The sequence below is a fragment of the Talpa europaea genome, assembly GCF_964194135.1.
Source record: "Talpa europaea genome assembly, chromosome: 5".
In the NCBI taxonomy this organism is placed as follows: Eukaryota; Metazoa; Chordata; class Mammalia; order Eulipotyphla; family Talpidae; genus Talpa; species Talpa europaea.
Window position 1 is genome coordinate 143160736 of NC_140071.1, and position 23066 is coordinate 143183801.

General features: G+C 71.8%; 1 protein-coding gene across 2 annotated transcripts; it reads right to left on the reverse strand.

Moving 5' to 3' along the window:
- Positions 1 to 495: 495 nt before the first annotated feature.
- On the reverse strand, positions 496 to 13617 carry SH3BP2 (SH3 domain binding protein 2; the record flags this gene model as incomplete). 2 transcript variants are annotated; one of them, XM_084233854.1, is made up of 13 exons in its annotated part: positions 496 to 1015; positions 1331 to 1390; positions 1842 to 1923; positions 2194 to 2249; positions 2452 to 2560; positions 3571 to 4219; positions 4692 to 4754; positions 4949 to 5037; positions 5544 to 5614; positions 5802 to 5919; positions 6876 to 6978; positions 7957 to 8096; positions 13538 to 13617. In XM_084233854.1, 13 exons carry the CDS (start codon positions 13615 to 13617, stop codon positions 878 to 880), a joined length of 1758 nt encoding a protein of 585 aa, XP_084089980.1. In that variant the 3' UTR covers positions 496 to 877. The 2 variants fall into 2 exon arrangements, with proteins under 2 accessions (XP_084089980.1, XP_084089979.1); XM_084233853.1 differs by lacking the exon at positions 13538 to 13617 and adding an exon at positions 9460 to 9590.
- Positions 13618 to 23066: the final 9449 nt, after the last annotated feature.

A 23066-nucleotide genomic window follows, 5' to 3' on the forward strand; every position in this document is an offset into this window, starting at 1 on the left:
ACGGGGCAGTTCAGATGATCCTGGGGTCTGAGCTGGGTGTCTCCCAGAGGACTCTGGGTACCAGGGCCCCTACCAGTCCCCCTGCTGGGGGCCCACTCCCCACCACCCGGCAGCTGTCACTTCCTCCAAGGGGCCTCTGGCCCACAGCTGGGGCCCAGGCTGTGAGGCCGCGGTGCGGGCAGCACACGCCCAGTGCACACCGGGCCAGGTACACAGGAGGCGCTCGGTACCCGCGTGCTGATCCAGCGGTGGACCCAGTGCAGCCGATGCCCTGGATGCGGCGCTGGCGCGGGGCAGGGTGGGGCCAGCGGTGCGCCGCAGAGCAGCATCTGCACCCGCCCGGAAGACGGGGGTCTCCCAGCCCTCACCCGCGTCTGCAGTCTCGTTGGCCTTGGTGTGCTGCTCAGCAAGGCGCCACCCTCTCCCCCACGGAGCCAGGCCACAGAGGCACGAGGCAACGGTCATCTGTGCTTTATTGTGCCGCCTCCCCCTGCAGAGCTGCGACTTAGCGTTCCCGGGTCCAGCCCGGCCCGTCCCCATGCCTGCTGCCCCGCCCTGCCAGGCTCCCAGACTGCGGCACGATGGGTGTTGGGGGGTCAGATTCTTGTCCACAAAACCTGGTGAAGGCTGGGGCCCTGGGCTCCTGGGAGGTGGGGCCGGGCAGGAGGGGTGCAGTAGGAGCACCCACAACCCTCGAGCCTGCTGTCGTGGGGACGCCATCTCCATGCAGCCTGGCCCGGAGGACTGCAGGTGCCATGGGGAGGCCCAGCTGCCAGCAGATGCAGCTCCTCTTCATCCTCCCCCGCGGGCCAGACGCCATCCGTGGCCTGGGCACATGGCCCCGCGGTCACCTCTTGCCCAGCGGTGTGACGAAGGGTCACCTGGGCCCAGCGTAGCCGTAGGGCTGCTGCAGCAGCAGGCTCTGGTGGCCAGGCAGCACGTGGGTGTGGTAGTGTTCCGCCAGGCTGCCCACGCTCGCAAACATCGCCTCGCCCTCCAGGTAGACTTTAGAGTCCTGGAGAGGAGGAGAGTCAGGGCCAAGCCTGCACCTGGCGGCCACCCGCCCCCTCAGTCTCCGCCAAGCTGCCACCTCCCTCCCCCGGCGCCACCCAGGGCTGCAGGCAAGCCCAGGACGAACGCTGACGGCCCCATTCCCCCAGGTCGGCTGAGGACACAGAGGGCGAGGAGCAGGCAGGGGAGGACGGGGCCCCCAAGGTGCCAGCCCCAGTCCATCGCCGCCTCCCCGCCATCGGGGGACAGCCGCCCGCCCAGGGCCCTGGACAAGGCTTCCACCCACCAACACCCCCCGCAGGGCGGGGCCCCAGCTCACCTTCTCAAAGATGCGGTAGTTCCTCACTTTGTGGGCGGCTTCATCCCACACGACCAGAACCTACCGGGGGAAGTGACAGCAGGCGCCTCAGCCACATGGACCTCGAGCGCCTGCAGGCTGGGCCCCTGGCCGGGGGCTGCTCTGCACTTGGGGGCAGGGGGGCTGAGACAACAGCCACGTGCCAGAGACCGGCCCCCCACGGACCTCCGAGGAGACCTGGGAGACGGCGGCAGGTATCGGTTCTGCTCTGTGACCCCCTGATTCACAAGGGGAAACAGGCTCAGGGCAGGCCCTTGGAGGGACGGGGTAGAGCCGGCAGCCCTCCTGCCGTTCCCACCGCTGCAGCAGCCTCCCATCCGGGAGCTCGGCCTCCCTGTGCCCAGGCCAAGGGGTCGCTGTCACAGTGCCCACTTTGCAGGTGGCATATAGCTCCCGGCGGGCAGCTGCCAGACAGAGACCCCTAGGACGGCCGTGGCCCGGGGCGTGAGCGAGAAGCTGTGGCCGCACCTACCTTCCCCGACTTGGTGGAGGAGTTCCGGATGCAGTAGAGCCCATCCTGGGGCTCTTCCCGTGGGCTCGTGGCTTTAAACAGCCTAAGACGGACAGTGTGGTCAGCGGGTGCGCACCCTCGCCAGCTTCCCGGGGACCCCAGCCCCACTCCCCCGGGCCGTCCTTCTGCTCTCCATCCTGCGGCTCGCGCTGCAGAGCCGCCGCCCCAGGGCCCCGGCCGGCCGCAGCGCGGGAAGGTGGGGCTGGGTGGGGTCGGCCGATGGACTAAGACTGGCCGCCGCTTGGCTGGGGCAACGAGGCTGGCGGGGGACAGAAAGGCCGGGACAGAGGCGGGGGGCTGGCTTGGTGCTGACCTTTCCACTTCGCAGGACTCCGTGGTGTTGATAAAGACCGAACTGGGCAGCGCCACCTGGAGAGGGGCCAGCAGTGGTCAGGGCCGGGCCTGAGTGCTGCTCATGGCGGCCCTGCCCCCACTGGCTGCCACAGCTTGAGGCCTGCGCCGACGCCGACGCCGACGTGTGCACCACAGCCCCAGGCCCCCTCGGAAGGGCCAGTGAGGGGTCGCCCTGCCCGCAGCCGCTATTCCCTGGGTGGGGCCGCCCCCGCCTTGCCTTCTCGTAGTCCTCATCCGAGTCCTCCCCGCCGGAGTCGGCCTGCAGGGGCTGCCGCGGTTTCTCAAAGGAGAAGCTCCGGAAGCTCTGCCCATCGGGGGGCGAGCGCCTGGAAGGGCCAGGGAAGAAGGCGCCCGTCAGACCCCGAGGCCCCGTGCTCCAGCAGCCGCCGTGCCTGAGCCAGCCTGGGCACCTGCCAAGGGGCCAGGCCTGGTGGGCAGACCTCGGGGAGGCCGCACTGATGTCCCACGCAGCAGGGACAGCCTGAGGCCCACAGGCCCAGCCCGGACACTGGCGACCGGGAGGCTGACCCCGCTGATGTTGTCACACCCCACCAGTGCCTGGACGCAGTGGGAGAAGGCCCCGCCTGCCGCTGGCCAGCTCTGCGACCTCAGCAAGCCCCATCCCTCCCCGAGCCAGAGCCTGGAAGGACGTGAAGGTCGGAGCCCAGGTCAGGCACCCCACCCGCAGCCAGGCAGCCCTGCGCCCGGCCTTCAGGGAGTGCCAAGGGAGGCCACTGGACGGGCTATGGGGGAGGCCGTGCGTGGACAGTCAGGGGACGACGCCCCAGGGAGCAAGCCCCACCATCGAGGTGCCCCCACTGGGCACTCGCCCTGTGACCCAGCCGTCTGGGTTCCGACCCCCACCACGGGGGGCTGCGGGTGGACGCCGTGAGAGTGGGGGACACAGTGGCATCCTAGCTGCCCCGCAGGAAAGCAGCAACGCCTGCCGCAAGCTCGGGCGAGGCAGGGAGAGACACGCGTCTCCTTGCGCGCCGAAGGGGCTGGCTCTGGCGCAGGAGGGCCTGCCTGCTGGGAGTGGGCCCCCTGCCCCGCCCCGCCCATGCCCGGGCTGATCCCCGAGGGCCGCACCCTGCACGGCAGGGCCTCTGGGGAGGCCTGTGTCCCCAAGGCCTCCCTTGCCCACTGCTCCCTGGGCAGCCACAGACCCCAGGCCCACTGCCCAGCAGGCAGGACGTCTGCGAGAGACGGGCCGACACCGGTGCCTCTGGTCTGGCGCAGGAGAGGCGGCCTGGCCCTGGCAGCTTGGGAGGCGGGGGCGGGGACCCCGGACGCAGATGCACCAGGTGGGGAGGGCCTCGGCGGCGCGCAGACTCACTGGAGGTGGGGGTGGGGCGGTTTGTCGGGCCTGGGCAGGACGGGGGGCCGGACCATGGCCTCGGGCATGGGCATGGGCAGCTTCAGGGCAGGAGGCTTGGGGGCCACGGGGAGCACGAAGAGTCCAGGTCTGGCTGTCTCCCTCGGGGTGGCCTCTCCAGCCATCTTCAGGAACTTGGGCTTGCTGGGCGGCACGGGTGGGGGCTCAGGCGCCGGCGGGCCCCGGGGGGACAGGTGGAAGGACTGGAGCTTGTCACAGTTCCGGGCGGCAGCAGAGGCCGTGCTGGTGGAGCTGGGCCCTTGGGCGGGGGGCCGGGGCTCTGGGCCGGGGCCGGGGCTCTCACGGAGGCAGGGGGCCTTCCAGATGCTGGGCATCACAGGCACGCTGCCCAGCGGGGGGTCGCTCAGCCTCCGGGAGGCAGCGGACACCCTGAGGGCAGGCTCAGCTCGCCGCAGACCTGGCAGCTCCTTCTTGGAGTCCTCGGAGGTCAGACCAACATCAGGCAGGCTGCGCTTCGGGGGAGGGGGAGGCAGCAGCGGGCCCGGCCCCTTGGAGGTAAAGGAGTGGGCCCGGGGCAGCTCAGCCATGGCGGGCTTCCTGGGCACGGGCACTGGGGGCGGGGGGTAGGCTGGCGGGTGGGTCAGGGCATCTGCAAAGCAAAGGCCCAGCGGTAAGTGCCGCCTGCCCACCTGCTGGAGACGGCCCCCCGCACCTGGCACCCTGCCCTCCAGGAGCAACGGCCCGCACCACGGTCCCCATGCCTGGTGCCCTGCCCCCTGGGAGCAGCTCCTCCATACAAAGACAGAAGTCCCGAAGCTGGCGTAACACCCATCCCTGGGGGGCAGGGGGAAAGGCTAGAGGCCAGGAGGGTCCCTAACCTTGGAGGAGAGGCTGGGACCCCTCACAAGGGGGGAGTTGGTGGGAGGAAGCAGGCACTGTGCTTGCTCATGCCAAGGTTACAGGCTCAGGGACATCGAGCAAGTGGCCGGGACAGAGCCAGGCTCAGACAAGAGGCCCGGGCTTCCTCTCAAGAGGCCCCCAAGTCCACACCCACGCTGACTCTCCACGGCCCTGAGCCAGGTGCCCGGCCCCGCCCCCACTCCGCCCCGGGACCCACCCACCTTCGGGCCTCAGGGGCTCTGGGGAGTCGGGCTCCATGTACGAGTCGTCCTCCTCATCGTAATCTGCGGGCAGAGGGCAGCTCAGGCAGGGTGGCTGGCAGCGCCCAGCGGGCTGCAGGCTGCCCCTCAGCGCAGCAGCCGGGGCCACGGCCAGCAGGGCACGGGCAGCAGCTTCGGCTGCTCCAAGACAGCCTGAGTGGATGCCCCGTCCTGGCACCGGCACACAAGGGGCCACGGGGGGCGCGCGGGGGCCTCACCTTCATTGTCTGTGGGGTACGGGGACAGGCTGATATCCACGGGCCGCTCGACCGCGCCGTAGAAGCTGTCTGTGTCTGAGCTGGAGTCACTGAGTGCGGGAGGGCGGGCGGGCGTGAGCGCAGGGCACGCCCAGCTGGGACGCGCGGACACAAGACCAGACGCAAAGCACAGGCACTCAGGCCCGTGTGCCCTCCCCAAGCTCGTGGGCCTGCCACCAGCACGGCCACCCTGCCTGGCCAGCAGCTGCCCAGCCTCTGGCCCAGGCCCATGTCCCCTCGACTCCTGCCCAGAGCCCATCACGTCCAGGCTGAGCCCACCGCAGGGCCCAGCAGGAGCTGCCTTGGGGGTGCCCTGGGCCTCAGCTTCCTCCGCTATGAAAGGATAGGACCGTCTTCCTCCCTGGGGGCTGGCTGGCCCGCCTCGCAGGAGGTCTGGGCTGGTGGGCTGAGCTGGCACCCAGAGACCCTTCACGCGCGCGTGGGCACACATGCAGCCCGTCAGTTCCAGAGACACCTGGGGGAGGGGCTCCGGCCAGGCCCCAGGGCTAGGAGCTGGGCAGGCCCGCCAACCTGTCCATCGCACCCTTGGGCCTACCTGGCATCCAGGAGCGGCTCCTTCTTCTCATGAAAGTGGCCGATCTCCCTGCGCAGCAAGGCCATCCAGCTCTGTGGGTCAGTCAGGGCCGTGGTGGGCACGGTGCTGCCCAGGCTGGGCCCCCTCCCCACCACGCCAGCCCATCTCAGGGACCGCCATGGGGGAATGGCGGCCGCAACTGCAGGCTCCAAGGGCAGGGCAGGGGCTGCCCATTCAGCTGCCCGTGCCCCCCGGACTCCTGCCCTGGCCAGCCCTCACCTTGCGCTCGTCCTCAGAGGAGGCCGAGAAGAACCAGGTGCGGTGCTTCTTGCTGATGTGGATGATCTTGAAGGGGAAGACGTTGTTGGACGTGGTCTCCTCAGCAGCCCGCATCACCCTGCGGGCACAGGCCAGTGGGCCAGGGCCCCCCCCACACCCGCAAGCCTTGGCGCACCACACCGCTCAGCCAGACCGACCGGAAGCTCCCCCATGGATGCGGCAGGTGGAGGGAGGCACGGGTAAGGGACAGGGAGGCGCAGGGCGGGGACAGGGAGGGGCAGGACAGCCCATGCCGCAGGGAGGTGAGGACACGTCGCCCTCCCTGTCCGCCCAAAGGGGCCCCACAGGGCTTGGCCGCCCCCACACCCTGCACCCCACTGCCCGGCAGTGTCCTCAGAGCATTTCAGGGAAATGACTCACGCCTGTTCTGTGGCCGCGCCCCCGCCAGGATGTGGGGTACACTGTAGGGGGGGTCCCCACGGGTCGGGCACCTGGGGGCAGGCGTGGCGTGCAGACCAGGACAGGGCCTCGACAATCCCAGGGGCAAGGCTGCACCCCCAGGGAGTGGGGACCCTATGGTTGGAGGATGGAAATATCCTTCCCCAGGGGACCCCAGAGTCCTGATTCCCCTCGGCATTCTTGGGGCCCTCGAACCCCCTCCCTCCATGGTGGCGGCCGGGCAGACTGGGGCCTGGTCCCAGGACCCCTGGCTCCTGACAGGCAGGAGGGGCCGGGCCTCCTGGAGATCAGAGGCAGAGGCCAGCATCCAGGAGTGCCACGGTACCCACTCAGGGCATCCCCCAGGCTGAGGGCCTATGGCACCTAAGGGCTCTGGCCCAGCACCCCCTCAGCCCGTGAGCCCAGGCCCCAGAAGGCAGGCTCAGGGCCCTCACTGGGCAGAGCCCAGCACGTAGGAAGCAGGTGCCCCGTGGGGGTCAGGGGTCAGGGGCTGCAGGCAAAGGGAGCAGGCAAAGGGAGCAGCAGGGCCGGCTGGGCCTACAGGGCAGGGAGCCGGACAGCCTCTGGGCCAGCGTGGGGGCAGCTGGGGCAGCTGGCCAGGGTCTGGCCACTCACCGGTTGTAGCCGCTCAAGGAGAAGGCGCCCTGCGGCGAGGCGGACGTGCTGCTCTTGAAGTAGTACATGCAGCGCTTGTGGATGATGACGAAGCGCAGGGGCCCTGGGGTGTGGCGAGGCAGCGTGAGGCTCCGCTCTGGAGACCCCGTGGCCTGCCCCCGAGCTCCGCTGGGCAGAAGGCCAGGTTGCTGGCCTACCCCCCACTCCCCCAGAAGTGCAGCCCTATGGCCTTCGGCCCCAGAGCAACACCCCCCGGGCACGGTGCACTGGGGGGTGGGAGGGCTGAGTGGCATGTCTACTGCCCAAGGAACACTGGGGGGAAGCTAGGGGCCACAAGATTCCCATCCAGCTGGCAGAGTGAGGGTGGCTGCCCAGGGGCCCCGAGAGCTTGCCCACCTGAGCCACTGGGAGCCGGCCCCAGGCTGGACCGTTGCACTGAGAACCGCCCATACCCAGGCCTGGGGACCGGTCAGTAACAGCCCATTCCTGGAGAGCAGACCTGTACCCTGTCTAAAGAGGAGAGCTGACCCACAGTTGCCCGCACAGAAACCCATTAGCTCAGCCTGGGGCGCGCACCCAGGGAGGCCCTGGCAGAGAACACTGCTGGGCAAAGGCATGGGCACCGTGGCTGGCCAGAGGGCAGCCTCAGCCCCGTGCTCTTTGGCCTTTGGGGTCTTGATGATGGCGCGCCTCGCAGGCCAGGGCCCTCCCTCTAGCCCGAGGTCCTCCCACCGGAGCCTGGCTCTCAGGCACCCAGGGGACTCTTGGCTTGGCACTTGGGTTCATGACAGGCTGACCAGCTGACCGAACTCCCCCAGTAAGGCGAGGGCCCCCAGCCCTGGCCAGCTGGTCAGCCCTCTGCACCAAGTCCCCATTCTGTCTCTGCCCAGCCCCACCTCCCGGACCCTCCCACAGTGCTGGGGGCTGGGGAGGCTGGTTACTGGCCACCAGAGGGAGGGAACTCGGGAGAGTGGACCCTGCAGAAAGCCAAGGCTCCGCCCACTCGTGGGGTGGGGAGATGTGCTGCAGCCCCACCATGCCCCATGTCCTCCCATCGCACCCCCAGCACCTTGGGACTCACATTTGAGCAGCTGCAGCTGGGTACCCCCCTTCTTGTGCAGGTAGCCAGCCTTGGCCACACCCCCGGGCATGGTGAGCAAGTTCTGGGCACCAATGGCCTTCATGGGGACTGGCCAGTGCATCTCTTCGGCCGCCATGAAGCTGCAATGAAGGAGGAGACACTCTTCAGCCAGGTGCAGGACGAGACGGCATAGCGGGGTCCGGAGAGGGCACTGCCAAGAGGCCAGCGCCAGCACCGAGGCCCAAGGCCTGGGGAGCCCTCGCCCGAGAGCCCAGCCTCCGGGCAGGAGGGCCAGGGCCGTGTGGCCACAGGATCAGCCCCCGACCCATTCAACCACATGCCGTCTTCCAGGGACCCTGGGCTCGGCGGGTCCCCTGGCTGCGGCTGGACTCCACAGTGAGCTCAGGCCCCTGGGCTGGGCACAGTGCTCAGTGGACTTGGGACCCCTAGTCCAGGCATGCCAGCCTGGGCGCAACCACCCTGCGTGCAGGGCCAGGCGAGCCTACGGTGGGGTCTGCACTGGACAGGAGCTTGCTGGCCTCCAGGATGCGCAACATGAAGCCTGGGCTCTAAGAGGCACCAGAACTTGGTGCCCTCCCTGCACCTTGGCAGAGGGCACGCGAGGGGCTCGCCCACCAACACCCCACCCTCCACCCCGCCAGCCCCCAGGTGTCTTTCCTGGGAGGGCAGCAGGAAAGCAGGTAGCCAGTCCCCTGGGTCCCCGGCCGGCTGGGCTCCTGGGAGGCCCTGAGACCCTGGTTGCTGGAGGTGTAACGCGGAGCCCAGCGGACACAGCCTGGGAACAGTGGCCGGGAGAGGCCGGAGCGAGCCCCGGCGTGCGGGGCAGGGTCCTGGGGCTGGTGGATGGGCTGGCGGCTCGGGGCCACCGAGGCCCACGGGGGCCCATCGTCCACCCCGCGTCAGCCCCGCCCTCCGCCGGCCCCAGCGCGCTCCGAGCCTGGGCTCCTCACACTGCGGGCAGCGCCCCTCAATGACAGCCTGGGCTCCTCACACTGCGGGCAGCGCCCCTCAATGACCACCGCACCCCCCGCCTGAGCGCCTCTCCAGACCCCTGCCTTGGGGGCACCGGAGGGCCCGGGCACACGCGGGTCTCAGGCACCCCTGGTCCCTCTGCACAGCAGTGCCTGTCTCCACCCACTCGGCGAGCTGGGGCGCGGGGGGGGGGGGGGGGGCAGTCGCAGGCCACCCCAGAAACACAAAGAGAAGCGCCGGCGAGGCCCCCGCATCCGCATCGCGCCCGGGCCCAGCCCCGCTCCTCTGGCTCCTCTGGCCCGTCTCTCGCTCCCCGCCCGCCCCCGCCCCCCGCCGCCGGCCCCCGCCCCCCCCCGCCTCCCCCCCCCCCGCTTGCCCCCCCCGCCCCCCGCAGCCCGCCCCCCCCAGCCCCTCCCGGCAGAGCCCCAGGTCCGCGCCGGGCCGGCCCACGCCCGCCTTTGTTCTCGGGCCGGGCGGGCCGGGCCGGGCCGGGCCGGGCGCGGTACTCACGGCGTCCACGCGGCCGGCAGCGCCGCCCGGGCCGCGGCCCGTCTCCCCCGCGCGCGCCGGCGCGGAGCCTCCGCCCCGGCGCCCGCCCCCCGCCGGCCCCAGCCCCGCGGCCCGGGCCCCGCGCCCGCCATGCCCGCCCGGCCGCCGCCCGCCTCAGTTTCCCCCCGCGGCGCCGGGGGCGGGGCGCCAAGTCTCCCCGCCCCGAGGCAAACGCGGCAGCCCCGCCCGCGCCCGCCCCGCGCGCCCCCTCGCGCCCGCCCCCCGCCCGCGCCCGCCCCCCGCGCGCCCCCCGCCCCCCGCCCGCCCCCCGCCCGCGCGGAGGCTCCGCTGCCCGCGCTCTGCACCCCGCGCCTCCAGCCGAGCCTGCCGGCCCTTCCCGGGGCCCTGGCACGGGCTGCCCCCCCCCAGCCCCCCGGCGATGCCCCCCCCCCCCGTCCCCCCGGGCCGCGCGGGGTGGCGGAGGACCCGGCTGGCCCGGGACCCCACCAGGCTCCGGGCTCCCGCTGCTGGGCAGGCCCTTCTGCCCCTGCCCTCTGGCCCGCCCTGCTTCCCTGAGTGACCCGGCCGTCGTCGGCGCGGCCCCTCCAGCCTGCTTGGGCGAGGCAGGCCCTCCAGGAGCCCCGGGCAGCCTCCCGCTCTGCCTGCCTGGCACGGGCGTCACCCGATGGCACCACAGCTGGGCCCGCAGGGCCCTCGCTGGCCGCCGGGGCCCTCTGCGGTGGCCCCACCAGATCCCCCCAGCCGTCCGCTTGGGTTTTCTGGCCCGGCCGGCTCTGTGGGCCCCTTCTCACTGCAACCAGCCTCCGCCCGGCCTCACGGACCCCCCCCTGTCCTTGCCACCCCCCGAGGCCGCCTCCACCTCCCGCCGCCCTGCCTGTCCTCCACCGGACCACTCCGGGCAGCTCCCACCCCTGCCTCCCAGGCCTGCCGCCCCCCGAGCCTCCCCGCCATCGCTCCTCTCCGCACGCCCCACCCTGCCCCGCTCCGCCGCAGCGCTGGCCTCATCGCATCTCACCTCCAGGCCTCCAGCGTCCACCTGGTGCTTCCAGACCCAGCTGGCCAGGTGCCCTCTCCCCGGCTCTCCTCCCGCCCACACACACCAGGGGTGGCTCCGGCCCCGCCTCAGCGCAGCCCTTCACGAGCTTCCAGATAGGGGGGACCCATCCTGCGACGCATCACCAGGACACCCAGCCCACAGCGTCCTGAGGGGAGCCCACCAGCAGCCAGAGCCCCGATGTCAGACCCCCTGCCCCCGCTGGCCACCACAGCCCACCCCGTGTGAAAAGGAGCAAGTGGGGTGATCCCAGCAAAGTGGGGCGAGGCTGATGAAACACTCAGAAAGCAAGACGCGAGCGGCACGGCAGCCAGACGAAGGGCGGAGCACCCGCCATCTCGGGCGCAAGCTGCCCGGTGAAGACACGGCCACCAAGCGGGGGCCAGGGCGCCTCCTGCGCTGGCCGCGGGACCACCCTCCTGGGGAGCGGCCTGCGTGCGCCCCTACGTGCGGGACAGGCACAGACACCTGCCCTCGCCCCTGGATTCAACACTGTGCTGCCGGGCAGTGGGGGCCAGAAGAAGAAGAGGCGCCCGGGCGGGAAAGGGAGAGCCCCGCAGGTGACGCGGACACCCTGGAGGAGTCTCCAGGGAACCCACCAGAAGCGACTGGGCCGGGGAGCTCCGCAGGGCAGGACGCGGCACCGAAGCACCTGCCTCCGGAGAAGAAAGAGTGCTCCGGTGTGCCCGCCTCCAGCAGGCTCCCCTGACCGCCAGGGCGGCCTGCGCCCCACTGAACACTGGCCACACTAGGTGGCCACCTTCACCCATCCTCGGGGTCAGCACGGAGGGGCACCTGGCCGACCCCGAAGGAGACGGGGAACGTGAACCCTGGTGGCGGGGGAGCTTGGGGCTGCTCGGCAGGCAGGGAAAGCCGAGAGTGCGCCCGCGGGGCATAGGCCATCCTCCCCGATCCGCAAGGAGACCAGGGTGTGTCCGGGGAGGCCGGGGCAGCTGCCGCCAGGGCAGGCAGGCTTCTCTGCGGGCAGTTGGGGCCCGTCACAGCCCCGCTCCTGCGCAGCGGGGTGGCTGGACCCTAAGGGGTCACTCTCGCCTGGCCGCGGCCCCTCAGGGGCAGGCTGAGGGCTCGGCGGGGGGGCGGCAGACTGACCGTGGGTGGGAGCTTGGGCCCCTGGGGGATTCAGCCCGGCTTGCTGACGCCAGCTGCTGGGGCTTGGGAAAGGTGGGAGAAGGAGAAGCCGACAAGGGGCCACATTCCCGGCCGCGTGATCTCCTTGCTGCCTCCCAGGACGCCGTGAGGTTGCCCCAGCCCCAGGGGCCTGTGTGGTCACTCCACGCAGCCACCCCAGGGGCTTGGCTGTCCCATCTGCTCACGGGCAGGAAGCTTAGTCCCCTCCTCTGCCGGGCACAAGCCCCACCGCTGGCCACTGGGGAGCCAGCCAAGCTGCCCTGATGGGCGTGGTCAGAAACAGCTGGACACCTGGGTCCAGGTCTGCACTGAGCCACCACCCACCCGTGGAGAACGGGAAGAGTCCTCGCCACGGGCCCGCTGGCAACCACGACAGGTCCGAACAGCCAGGGCCCCAAGGCCTCCGGCGGCCAGCGGCTGGTCATCCTTGGCTTGCCCCACGGCGGGGCACACAGGTCGGGGTCGGCGTGGCTGGCATGGGTGGCTGCTGGCCTCCATGAGCTTCCAGAAGGCTCCTCCTCCAGGTTGAGTTGAGATTGAGGATGGAGGCTGGGGCAGAGCCACCGGGTGAAAACCACTGGCCCCACAAAGACGGCTCCGGGGATGTCCGCCAAGAGCAGGGATGTGCGGTCACCGCCAGCAGAGCCGCAGACAGTCTGCGCGCGGGACTCTGCACTCGCGTTGAGCCCTGCAGCCTCTGTGCACACTGCAGGCTCCTGTGCACGGGGAGCCGAGCACGGGGCAGAGGGGCCCGAGGGCCTCCCCAGCTGCCTCTGACCCTGCAGGCCCCTCCCTGCCTGCGCCTCGGGCGGCCACAGGTGGGTTCCTGTCAGCAGTGACCAGGGCGGCCTGTGGCGGGCAGCCGAAGGACCAGCTGGGGTGGGGCCCCAGTCCCGGAGGAGGAGAGACCAGGGAAGGGGTCACGCTCTCACACGCCCAGATCCAAACCTAGGGCGACCCTCAGGGGGGCCGGGGCGGGCAGCCGGGCGTGGGTCAGTCTCAGCTGTCCACCTGACGCCCACAGGCCGCTGCTGCTGCACACCTGTGCCGTAGGCCGGGACTCGCCCAGGCCCACGGCGCCCACGGGGGCAGGCTCCCTGCTCCCCAGAGATCGCCCCACGTATCACCCCTGAGGCATGACCCCTGTCTGCCTCGTCCTGGTGAACACCCGAGGGTCAGTGGTCGGCGCCCTCCCTGCCTGCCTGGCACACGCGGGCACCAGGCGGCGCGTAGAGGAACAGCCGGGAGGCTCTGGCCCTCACGCCCACCTCATCTTTCCTTTCAGTTTCTCTCGCCCTTCCTCTTCCCAGAATCTGTCTGTGAGAGAATCAAAAGCAAAATTGGCCTGTGGGGGCCTGTGAGCCGCCCGCGGGGGGCAGGCAGCAAGACCTGGGCTTCACCAGAGCGCCCTGGCCTGCGGCTCCGGCCCTACTCCCCGCTGGCCGGGCCCTGCTCTGTGCTCCCTGCGGGCCCTGGGCACCAGCCCCCGGCGTGGGCGCTCATGCGGCGCTCACACAGCGCTCACACTCACATCCGCGCTCCCACACACCTACACGGACTCTCGCACGCCCTAGCCCCCGGCGCCCCGGCAGGGTGGGGTGGAAGGCCGCCCCCCCCCGCCCTCCCGGCCCTCCCAACGCAGGCTGCTGCCACTCCCGCTGCCACTGGGCACCAGCCCAAGCCGCAGAGCCCTGCTCCGGGGCCCAGCTGCCCCACGCAGCTCCCAGGGCTCCCTTGGAGCTATGGCCTCTCCAGGCCCAGGCTGGGGCTCCTGTGGCCCACGAGGGCCCTAGTTTCCTTGCGGCGCCTCCCGAGTGGTTCTGCAGGCCTGGGCCAGCGTCCCCTCCCGAGCCCCACCCCCAGCTGCCCACTAACCTGATGGCCCTGACCCAGCACATGGCTCTCCCGCCTGGCAATGGGCTGTGGGCAGGTGTCCTGGGGCCCCGGGCGGCCATGCCTCAGGGGCCACGCAGCGGGGCTGGGGCCTGCATCTCCCCGTGGGTGAGGTCTGCCGCCCCGGAGCTGCCCAGAGCAACACCCGGTTGCTGTGCCCGCAGCTCCCTCCTGCTGGCCGCCGCCTGCCTCACTAAGCCTGTGGCCAGCGCTTCCTCGTCTGGGACTTCCTGTTGCCGGTCCCTGGGCAGCCCTGGTAGCCAGAACTTCCTGCCTTCCACCCGCGAGGCCCTGAGGCCCGGGAAGACCCAGGCTGGGCCTGCCCCTCAGCCCCGTCAGCGCTGAGGGCCGGCCCCTGCTCCCGCCCCCACTGTGGTCGACCGCAGCTCCAGGCCCCAGGGTGAGGCCAGCCGAGTCCCTGGGGAGGAAGCCCCCTGCTGGTCCCCACGGCCATCTCTGCACGCTTGGCTCCTCCCCAGGAAACCACGGAGCCCTCAGAGTCCCCAGCCCGACGCCACTGCCCGGCGCCGACGTCTGAGGCCAACGGAGGGACTGTGCCTTTCGTCCTAGGACATTTGGGGCTCCCGACCACCCCTTTGCCCTCTGGCACATGAGACCAAGGGCGCGGGTTCCAAGCTGGGTGCGCCTGCCCAGCCAGCCACCACCGGGCACCAGCCCACCTGTCCTCGTCCAGCTGTGCGGCCTGAGGGCCTGCCCGAGCGCCTCCTCTGAGAGATGGGGCTGGGGCCGGGTCAAACGGCCACTGAGGAGCCGTCTGGGAGAGTGCGCGGCGGCCGGGGCTGGGCGGCTGTGACGGAGGGGTCTGCTGGGGTGGGGGGGGAGAGGAGGTCGAGGCAGGGCGGGGGCCGGGTGGGCGGCACCCCGGAGTGGACGACAGGCCTGGGCTGCCCTGGCCCCTGTCCTTTTGCCCTCCAGAGGCTGCGGTCAGGAGCCGGGCCACCATGCCCCCACATGCCCCCTCTGGGCCTGCTTCTCCCAGAGCCCGCCCCTCTCCCGAGGCACATTGCACTCCTGCGGGGAATAACGCTGCTGCTCGGACTCGGGGACACTGGCCAGCCGGGCCCTGCTCCACAGCCCCGTACTTGTGTGGATGGGCCCGCCAGCACCCCAGCAGGTGTGCAGGACTGACCCACACTGGGCAGCTCTGGCTCAGTGCCAGGCTGCGGGAGCCCGCCCCCTACGGGACACCCTCCTCCCCACCCCGCGGGAGGCAGGGCACTTACCAGGAAGGCGGGAGCCGGTCCGCAGGGCCGGGCAGGACCCAGGGCTGGCCTGTAAGAGAGGGAGCAGAGTGTCCACCCTGGGGGCCTGGGCCTGGGGAGAGAGCGAATGCCCAGGGCAGACCTGCCTGGTGCCGCTCGCCCCCAGGTGCCCACCTCACCTCAGCACCCACAGCCCCGAGGCTGGTCTTGTCCCCGCCTGCACTGACCATGAGGCCATGAGGCCAGAAAGGAAGGCGCCAGCCAGCCCCACAGCCAGGGCCCAGCCCAGACTATCTCGAAGGTCCTCAGCGTCCCCGCGCCCCCCCCTACCCCCCCGGGGCAGCCCAGGCACTGCCGAGGACCTGCCAGGCTCAGGGAGGGGCTGGCATCCCCACGGGGACACCGCCGGCCTTCAAGAGAAGATGCTTCGTGCTAGCCCCTGCCGAGGAGTGGGGCCCGCCGGGCCGGCACCCCCGCCCCGCCGAGCCTCGCCCCTCCCTCGGCGCCAGGGCAGGGCCACGAGGGCTCTGGAGCTGGTCACGGGCGTGGAGAGGGGGCGTGGCAGAGAGTCTGGGCCCCCTGGGCCGCCTGTGTGCCGGGTGAAAGGGGAGCCTGGGTGGACCTGACCGCGCTGGGGAAAAGGCGTCCACATGGCCGCGCCCCCAGGGCCGGGCGTCCGCACGGGGAGCAGCAGAGGGCAGGGAGCATGCCGGCAGGGACCAGGGCTCCGTGGCCAGAGCCGGCTGTGCCCAGTCACAGCAAGGTGAGGACGCCCCCGCCTCCCGGGGGGCCTGGCCCCCACGATCTGGGAACCCCTGGGGCCGCCGTGCTGGGCCTGTTGTCCCGGGGGCCCTGCAGAGACAGGCTGGCACTGCCTGCAGTCCCCTGCGGGCTCGGCTGGACAGGGCACATCTGAGCTGGGTATCCGCAGCCCGCTCGCCCCCTGCGGCCCCTCCCCGGTGGGGCTGGTGCCACGCCAGGGTCACACCCTGCAGACTTGGCAGGCTGCCCCGGCCTGGCTCACACCCCAGGCGTCTCCCCCCGGAGCGCAGGCCAGGCTGGCCGCTGGCCGAGCATGCGGGTCTGGCCCCTGCGTCCTGCCGGCCCTGCCTCCTGAGCCCGTGGCCCTGCCCTGCACCTGGAAACTGAACCCTTCCCTGCAAGTCCTGGCTCATCTCTGGAAGCGGAACCAAATAGAACTGCCCCCTCCTCGGAAATGTCCAAGTCAGGGATGCGGCCCCGCCCAGCAGAGGGTCACCACCCACAGGTCCCCGCACACCCCACGGCCAGGCCGAGAGATGGGTGGACAGAGAGCCTCAGTGTATGCGCACCGAGGCCCCCAGACTTGCTGCTGGCCCCCCGCCCCCCGCCCCTCCCCAGCACGGATGGCCCACGGGCGGGCGCCACCCTCAGCCAGCAGTGAGGACCGGGCTGGTACGCGGGAGCCCACCAGGGCCCCTGGAAGACAGGGGTGTGCGGGGCTGGGAGGGCCTAGGAGGCCCCAGGGGTTCTCAGGGTGCCCAGAGTCAGAGGGCTCTGTGCCCACACAGCCCTGAGCCCCGCGGTGCCCTGGGCTCTCCCTGCTGGGCTGGTGTCTCTGCCACAGCAAACGTTCCCGAGCTGAGCGGGGCTGGGTCCTCGCGGAGAAGCAGGGTCCCCGGGCCACCCTGGCACAGAGCACAGCCCGGCAGAGCCGGAGAGGACGGGGCTCCCGGGTGGAGCAGGCTGGGGTGGGCGGGAGAGGGCATGGGGGAGGATTGGGGGTGCTGGGCAGGGGGTGCTGGGCAGGAGGGGGGCAGGGAGGGGGAGGGCTGGGCAGGGGAGTGGCTGGGACAAGCTGCTGGGTGGGGGAGGGGACTGGGGAGGGGGCTGGGTTGGGCAAGGCGGGTCCCCAGGGCGTGGTGGTGACGGGGGTGGGGCTGCGGGGGCTGAGGATTCACACTTGAGCACCCTCTGACAGGTTTCCACCTCTCCACCGCCCGAGAGAGAATTCCCCGGGTGCTGACGTGTGGGGTCCACCCCGCGCTCCCGGCCCCTCGTCACGCGAGGCCCCCCACCAGCCCCACCCGCTGGCCCCAAGAGGCCCCGCTGCCCGCAGCAGCCAGTGCAGGCGCAGGTGGCCCCAGCGGGCTCCGGCAGGGGTGCTGCGGGCAGGGGCACCGGCCTGCCCGCTCAGCCTCCAGCCCCAGGAGCCGGGCAGCGGGGCACACCTTCCTGGGGACACCGGCCCGGCCGGCCCCCGCCTCGGGTCTCTCGGAGCAGTCTGCTCTTCTTCGGACCCCAGGGCCTGAGGGTGAGCTGGGCTGGGGGCGCCGCTCCGGGGCAGAGCCCCCGCGGCCTGTCCACGCGGCCCCGCGGTTCTCTCTTGTTTAGCTGCTTTTGCTTAGCGACGGCGGCGAGGGCCCTTGGGTCTGCAGCCGGACCCCAGCGCGCCCCTGGCCCCGCCCCTGCCTCCTTGGCGTCCCATCCAGACCCCACGGCCCCCGGGGCCCCTGCTCGCTGCCCGGCCCGCCCCCGCCGAGCCTGCGCCCGCGTGCACAGGCTGTCACCCCCTGGTGCTCCCACCCATGACATTTGCTGTCTACCTGCCCCCGCATAGGTTCAGGGGAGAGTCATTCCACGCGCCCCCACGTCCACAGGCACCAGGCCCTGCAGCCCAGCGGCCCACACCCCAACCGCCAGCGGCACCCCTACTCGCTGTGGGCCCATTCATGGGCTCACTGGTTGCACCAGCGCATTCCTCCCCAAGCACCCTCTTGTCCTAGGGGACCTGGCTGTGCAAGGGTTGCCAAGCCCGGGGGCTCTGCTGCCCCCCAGGCCCAGGGCTCCGCAGGTGGGCCCTGGCAGTCCCTGGCTCTCCCACCTGGTGTCCTCGGTCATGAAGCAGGACCCGGCAGAGCAGCGTGGGCCTCGACCACCCCCCGCACGGTGAGCCCCCAGACAGCGTCGCCCAGCCCCGCAGGGACCCAGAGCGTGTGGCAGGTAGCAGGTGCCCAGAGGCCACCTCTCTGAGGTCAGACAAGCTGAACCCTGACCCGCAGGCCAGGAGCCCGCAGAGGACAGGACTTCCCCAGCACAGGCTCCGCCTCTCCCCCCCATGGCCTGGCTGGCATCGGGTCTCGCCATGTCACCCCTGCACAGCCCCACAGGACCCCGGTGCTCGGGGTGGCTGTTCTGGTGCTAAGTGCCAGGGGTGCCTGCCCAGGTCAGCCCCAGCCCCCCGAGTCTGGGGGCACCTGCAGCACATGGTGGGGGCAGACCAGTGGGGTCACGAAGCAGAGCCCTGTCCTGCCCCCTGTGCGACAGGGCCAAGTGAGCTAGCGCAGGACGGGGACCTCGTGTCCATGCAGTGCCACCGCTCCCGGTGCCCCCCGGCCGCCCTGGGCCTTGGGGAGGCAGCCAAGGCTGAGCAGCGCACCCCTGGCTGCAGAGCACCGAGGGGCGTGGGGGGCCGTGCCAGCAGAGGCCAGAGGAGCAAAGTGAGGGCTGACGGGGGCGCGGGGAGCTGGCAGCACAAGCGGCCCCGGCCGACCCCAGGAGGCGGCCAGAGAACGGAGGGGCTTGCTGGTGGCGACCCCAGGCTGCGCCACGCGGCCCCAGCCCTTGGGTTCCGGTATTGGGCAGAGGGTGGCAGGCAGGGCAGTGACCACACCCCGCACCCTGGGATCCAGCTGGCTCGCCCCTGTCTGGGCTCCTGATGTGCTGAGCAGGCGGCCGCCTCTGACTCACGCCCTCATGACGAGTGTCCACCCGGACGTGGTGAAACACCCAGCAGCATCTTGGGGGCAGCCGCCCTGCAGAGACCAAGCCAGGGGTCCCACGGGACAGCTTGTGCGAAAGGCCTGGGGGGCCTCCCTGGCAGCGCAAGAGGTTGAGCACCGCACTATGAAGCAGTCGCAGCCTCTGCAGCACAAGTTCGATCCCCCGCCAGGGAGCTCCCCACAGGGCGCAGCAGCCCTCTCCTGTCTCCCCTGCTCCCCTCAGCAGTGGGTTTCAGTCATCCCCTGTTCTGCTCCCCACTCTGTCTCTGGGGCATCATCTCACCCCCGCACCTCTGGCCTGTACCCCAGCTCTTGTCTGCATAAATATATATTTTTTTAAAAAGGCCTGGGGCTGGGGGCAGACACGCGCACGCACAGAGGGGGGAGCCGCCCCAACCGCGGCAGGCCCTGGCGTGGTCAGACCAGCCCCAGCTGAGTGCCCCCGTGCCACAGGCCCCGGCTCCAGGCCCAGCCATGCCCCACTGCTCAGGGGGCCTCGGCAACCTGCCTTCAGAACTCGGGTTCCTCACCCCCTAAGTGGGTGCGTTGGGAGCAGCCCTGGAGACCAAATCGGGCAGCTGGCAGGGACCCCTCACAATGACCGTCACCTGCAGGTCCCGGCCAGGTCACTGGGGACAGTCAGGGCCCGGCCTGCTCTGCCCCCAGCCCTCGGTGCCCAGTGGCAGCAGCGCCCGCCCGCGGGGACGCAGACCCCGGCCGCGGTTGTGCCTCACGCTTGGCGGCTCCGCCGGGGGCCCCACAGGGCGGGGTCCCGAGGCCCCTGCTCCGCTCGTGCCCACTTCGGGTCAGGTCTTCTGCTTTGATCCTCACCGTCCCTGACGGGTCTGTGGCAGCTGTTTTCAGACCGCTCGGGGCCGTCAAGGAGAGCGCCCGCGCCGAGTCCTCCGTCGCCCGCCCGCTTGGGCCGCTCTGTGCTCCTGAGCACCCGCGGCGGCTGGGCCGGGTCCTCTCCCTGTCTACTCCCGGGGTCGCCCGGAGGACAACGGGGAGGGCCGGCCCGGGCAGGGGGCCCCCCAGCAGCTCCCACGGGGCCTCTGTGGACAGAGGCGGGAAGGCCTGTGACAGGCCCGGAAGCACGGGAGCCAGAGAGGCCCCAGGAAGCGGCGAAAAGAGGGAAGGAGAAGCAGGCCAGGCCGGGCTTGGGGAACCAAGAGTGGCATGTTGCCCTCGGCCCAGGGACCCAGGCTCCAGCGCCGGGCAGGAGACCCGGGCCCAGGGGGGCCTGGCTGACGGGACTGCTCCCTGGCACCCTCACACTGCCCCTTTGTCCCAAGGCCCAGGGAGGAGCAGGGCCTGGCGGGGGGCCCAGGGGGCGGGCAAGGGCACAGTGTGCCCAGTTCTGACAAACAGGAGAGGGCAGGGGAGGGGCCTCTACCCAGCCACCCTGCTGTCCCCATCCCAAAGCCAGGCCCAGCGGCGCCCTGGCCCTCCCGCCCAGCCGCAGCAGAGGCGGCCTCGCTGGCACAGCGCAGCCCTCTGGCTCCCAACCGGCTCCTGCCTGAACGCGCAGCCCCGCCCCCCAGCGCCCTGTGCCAGTCGGTTGGGTGGCGGTGCGCTCAGGGGTACCGGGCAGCCTGGGGTCCCAGGGCCCAGTGTGGACCTCTGTGGGGCGCATTCTCTGCTGCTTTCTGGGGACTCCAGGCCAGGCCCGCCCTCGGAGGGGTGGCCAGCGCCAGCCAGCGCCCAGCTCCCACGGCCTCGGGCCCTGTGAGGCCCACAGCCTGGGCTCGCCCAGCCACCCCGTCTCCCTGAGCACCAGCCCTGGGAGGGCAGGCTGAAAGGGCGCCCCAGGCCCGGTGGGCAGCGTCCTCCTGGCTCTGCCACCTGCCCCTCGGGCCGTCGTGACAGGGCAAGGCCCCAAATGACACTCGACCTCCCCAGGCTCCTGTGGCCTCTGGCGCAGCACAGCTGACCCGAGCTCTCCAGGGGCCGTGGGGCCAGGGCTGGGCAGGCGCAGGACAGGCGGGCACTCTGGCGACTCGCCGTCCCTCCCCGGGAGGGCAGCGCTGGGGCCACCCTGCAGCCGCCACAGCAGGGGGGGAGGCTCAGCAGGCGCCCCCGCCCACACCCGGCCTTTCAGCTTTCTGGCTAAGTGTCCCCACAGCCGCTGCCTTGGGGCGTCCAGGCCCCAGAGTGAGCCTGCAAAACACAAGCCAGCGCTGCACGAAACCCTCTCCGTCCTGGGGCGCCCACCCCGCTGCCGACCCCCCAAGTCTGTCCAGCCTCAAGCCAGCCCATGACCCCCAGCCTGGCCTCTCCGGCCACTTCCTGTCCCCTCCCTGAAGAGACCCCTGGGGTGCCCCGGGCCCTCTCGCGCCAGTGAAGCTGCGCGCGAGGGGGTGAGTGAACCCGCAGCGTGCATCAGCCCTTTGGCCCCACTTCCAGGACCCCGGCCCTGGCCGCTGCCCCCTTAATGCCCAGCTGGCAGGAGCCCAGCCGCGGAGGAGGGTCCTTTCCTCAACCCTCTTCCTTCCCTCGACTTCCTGCCCTGGGGGGGGCACGGTCCCCCCCCCCCCCGCCCCGCTGCCCACCGCGCTCGCCCTGGCCTCGCCGCCTCCCTCTCAAGGATCCGGGAACACCAGCCTCGGAGAGCCCGCGGGGCTGGCCCCTGGAGCCCCACCACGGCACCCAGCGCCGCCCGTCCTCCGCCCCACGCCCCGGAGCTGGGCCCGTCGGGCCAGCCTGGGGGCCTCCCTGCCCCACCCCAGGCCTGGACAGGAACCCCGCCAAGAGGCCAGGCAGAGGCTCCAGGAGCAGCGGCCTGCAGCCCTGGGAGGCCCCAAAGGCGTGACTCCCCGCAGCCCCGCAGGCCAGAGGCCGGCTCTGGGCCCCAACCCGAGCGCACCCCGGGCAGCAGAGCGTCTCCCCGCAGCATGTCCCCTCCCGGGGCAGGCCTGAGTGAGGTCAGAGGCGGGGGGAGGCGGGCCTGGTGGGGTGCAAGTGGGGGGTTCCTGCCTTCCGTAGGCGGAGGCCAACCCCGAGGGCCCGGCTCTGACCCGCCTCCCGCCCCTCCCAGCCCCTGTGCTGCCCAGGGTGAGGGACACCAAGGCCCCACCGCTGGCCTGGTGGAGCCACCTCGGCCTGTCCCTCGCCGGGCAGCCACCCTGCGTTCCCAAAGGCCAGGTGGCCACCCACGCCGGCTGAGGACAGCGACGGCCACTCCGTCCTCCACCCCACCACGGTCAGGTCCACCAAGCTGGCCACTCGCCTGCTGCCAAGTCCGCTGACCTGCTGGGCCACCTGGGGCTGACACCCAGGACCCAGAGCCCAGAAGCCCGCCGTGGCTGGGGGCCCTGACCTGGACCCCGACACACCCCTCCAGGAAGGAGCAGCCACAAAGAAAGAGCCGCTTCCCCTTAGGTGGGGCCACGGACACCCCTCGGCCCCGGTGTGCACCGCTGGGCCCGGGGCGGGCAGGCGGCGGGGAGGCCGGGTGCGCGCACAGGAGCCGCGGGCGTGGGCATGCCTGGCTTCTGAGTGAGGCCACAGCAGGGCCACCTGCCGCCACCGGCGAGTCCCACCCACCAGCCCCCGGGCCCCCGGGCCAGGGGCCAGGTGCCTCTGTCCGGCGGAGCGGGATCTGTCCAGGGCAAGAACGGCAGCGCGGGAGCCCCCCTCACTCCGGGAGCACGGGTCGCCGCCTCGCCGCACCCCAGCCCATGCCCCCCACCCCGCTGGCCAGCTCCCCAGGGCTCCAGCGGCACTGCCCCCTGGGGGCGCCCTCTCCACCTCACCCCTGGCCTGGGCCAAGACCACACGGGGCCTGGGAGGCGCGGGCAGCACCCGTGGCCCCGGCCCTCAGGCGTTCCCAGGCAGGCCAGCCCGTGCGGTGGCCCGCGGCCCAGCTGAGGCGGGCGGGGCCCGGGAGGGACCCAGAGCGCTGAGCAGGGCAGACAACCCCATTCACTGAGCTGCTCCCCAGGGAGAGAGCGGGTCCTGGGAGCGGCTACCCCCCTCCAGACGGAGCTGCCCAGCCTAGGCACAGGGTGCCCAGAGCCGGTGAGCGCAGAGTGCCGAGGCTGCGCTCTCTGGGGGCGGGGTGTCTATCAGCTCCCCAGAGGGAAGGGCTGGAGCGGCCAGCTGAGACCCAGGCCCCCAGCCAGAGCCCCAGTGGGTGGTGGCCACTGCCCAGGCTGCATGGCCATGGGCCAAGCCAAGGCCCGGCCCGGCACTCCGACCCTGGGTGCCGGAAGAGGCAACGGCAGCCCGGGCGTAAGAAACGCGGCCTTCAGGCCATACCCACGTCTTTGGGTTGCACACCCCACAGCCGGGGCTCGAGGAAACCCCCAAAATGGAGCAGCAGGGGCCTGGCGGGGGCTGGGGCGCAGGCAGCAGGGGGATGGGCCCTCCCAGCCTCACGACGCTGACATTCCCCAAGATACAGTGCGTTGGAAGCGTTTCCACCCCATTTCTCCGGGGAGCTGGCGCTCGAGAGGTCACCAGACATGAGGGGGACAGGCGGCTGCAGAGGCTGGGTAGCAGCTCCCTGCTGTCCCCGGGAAGGCC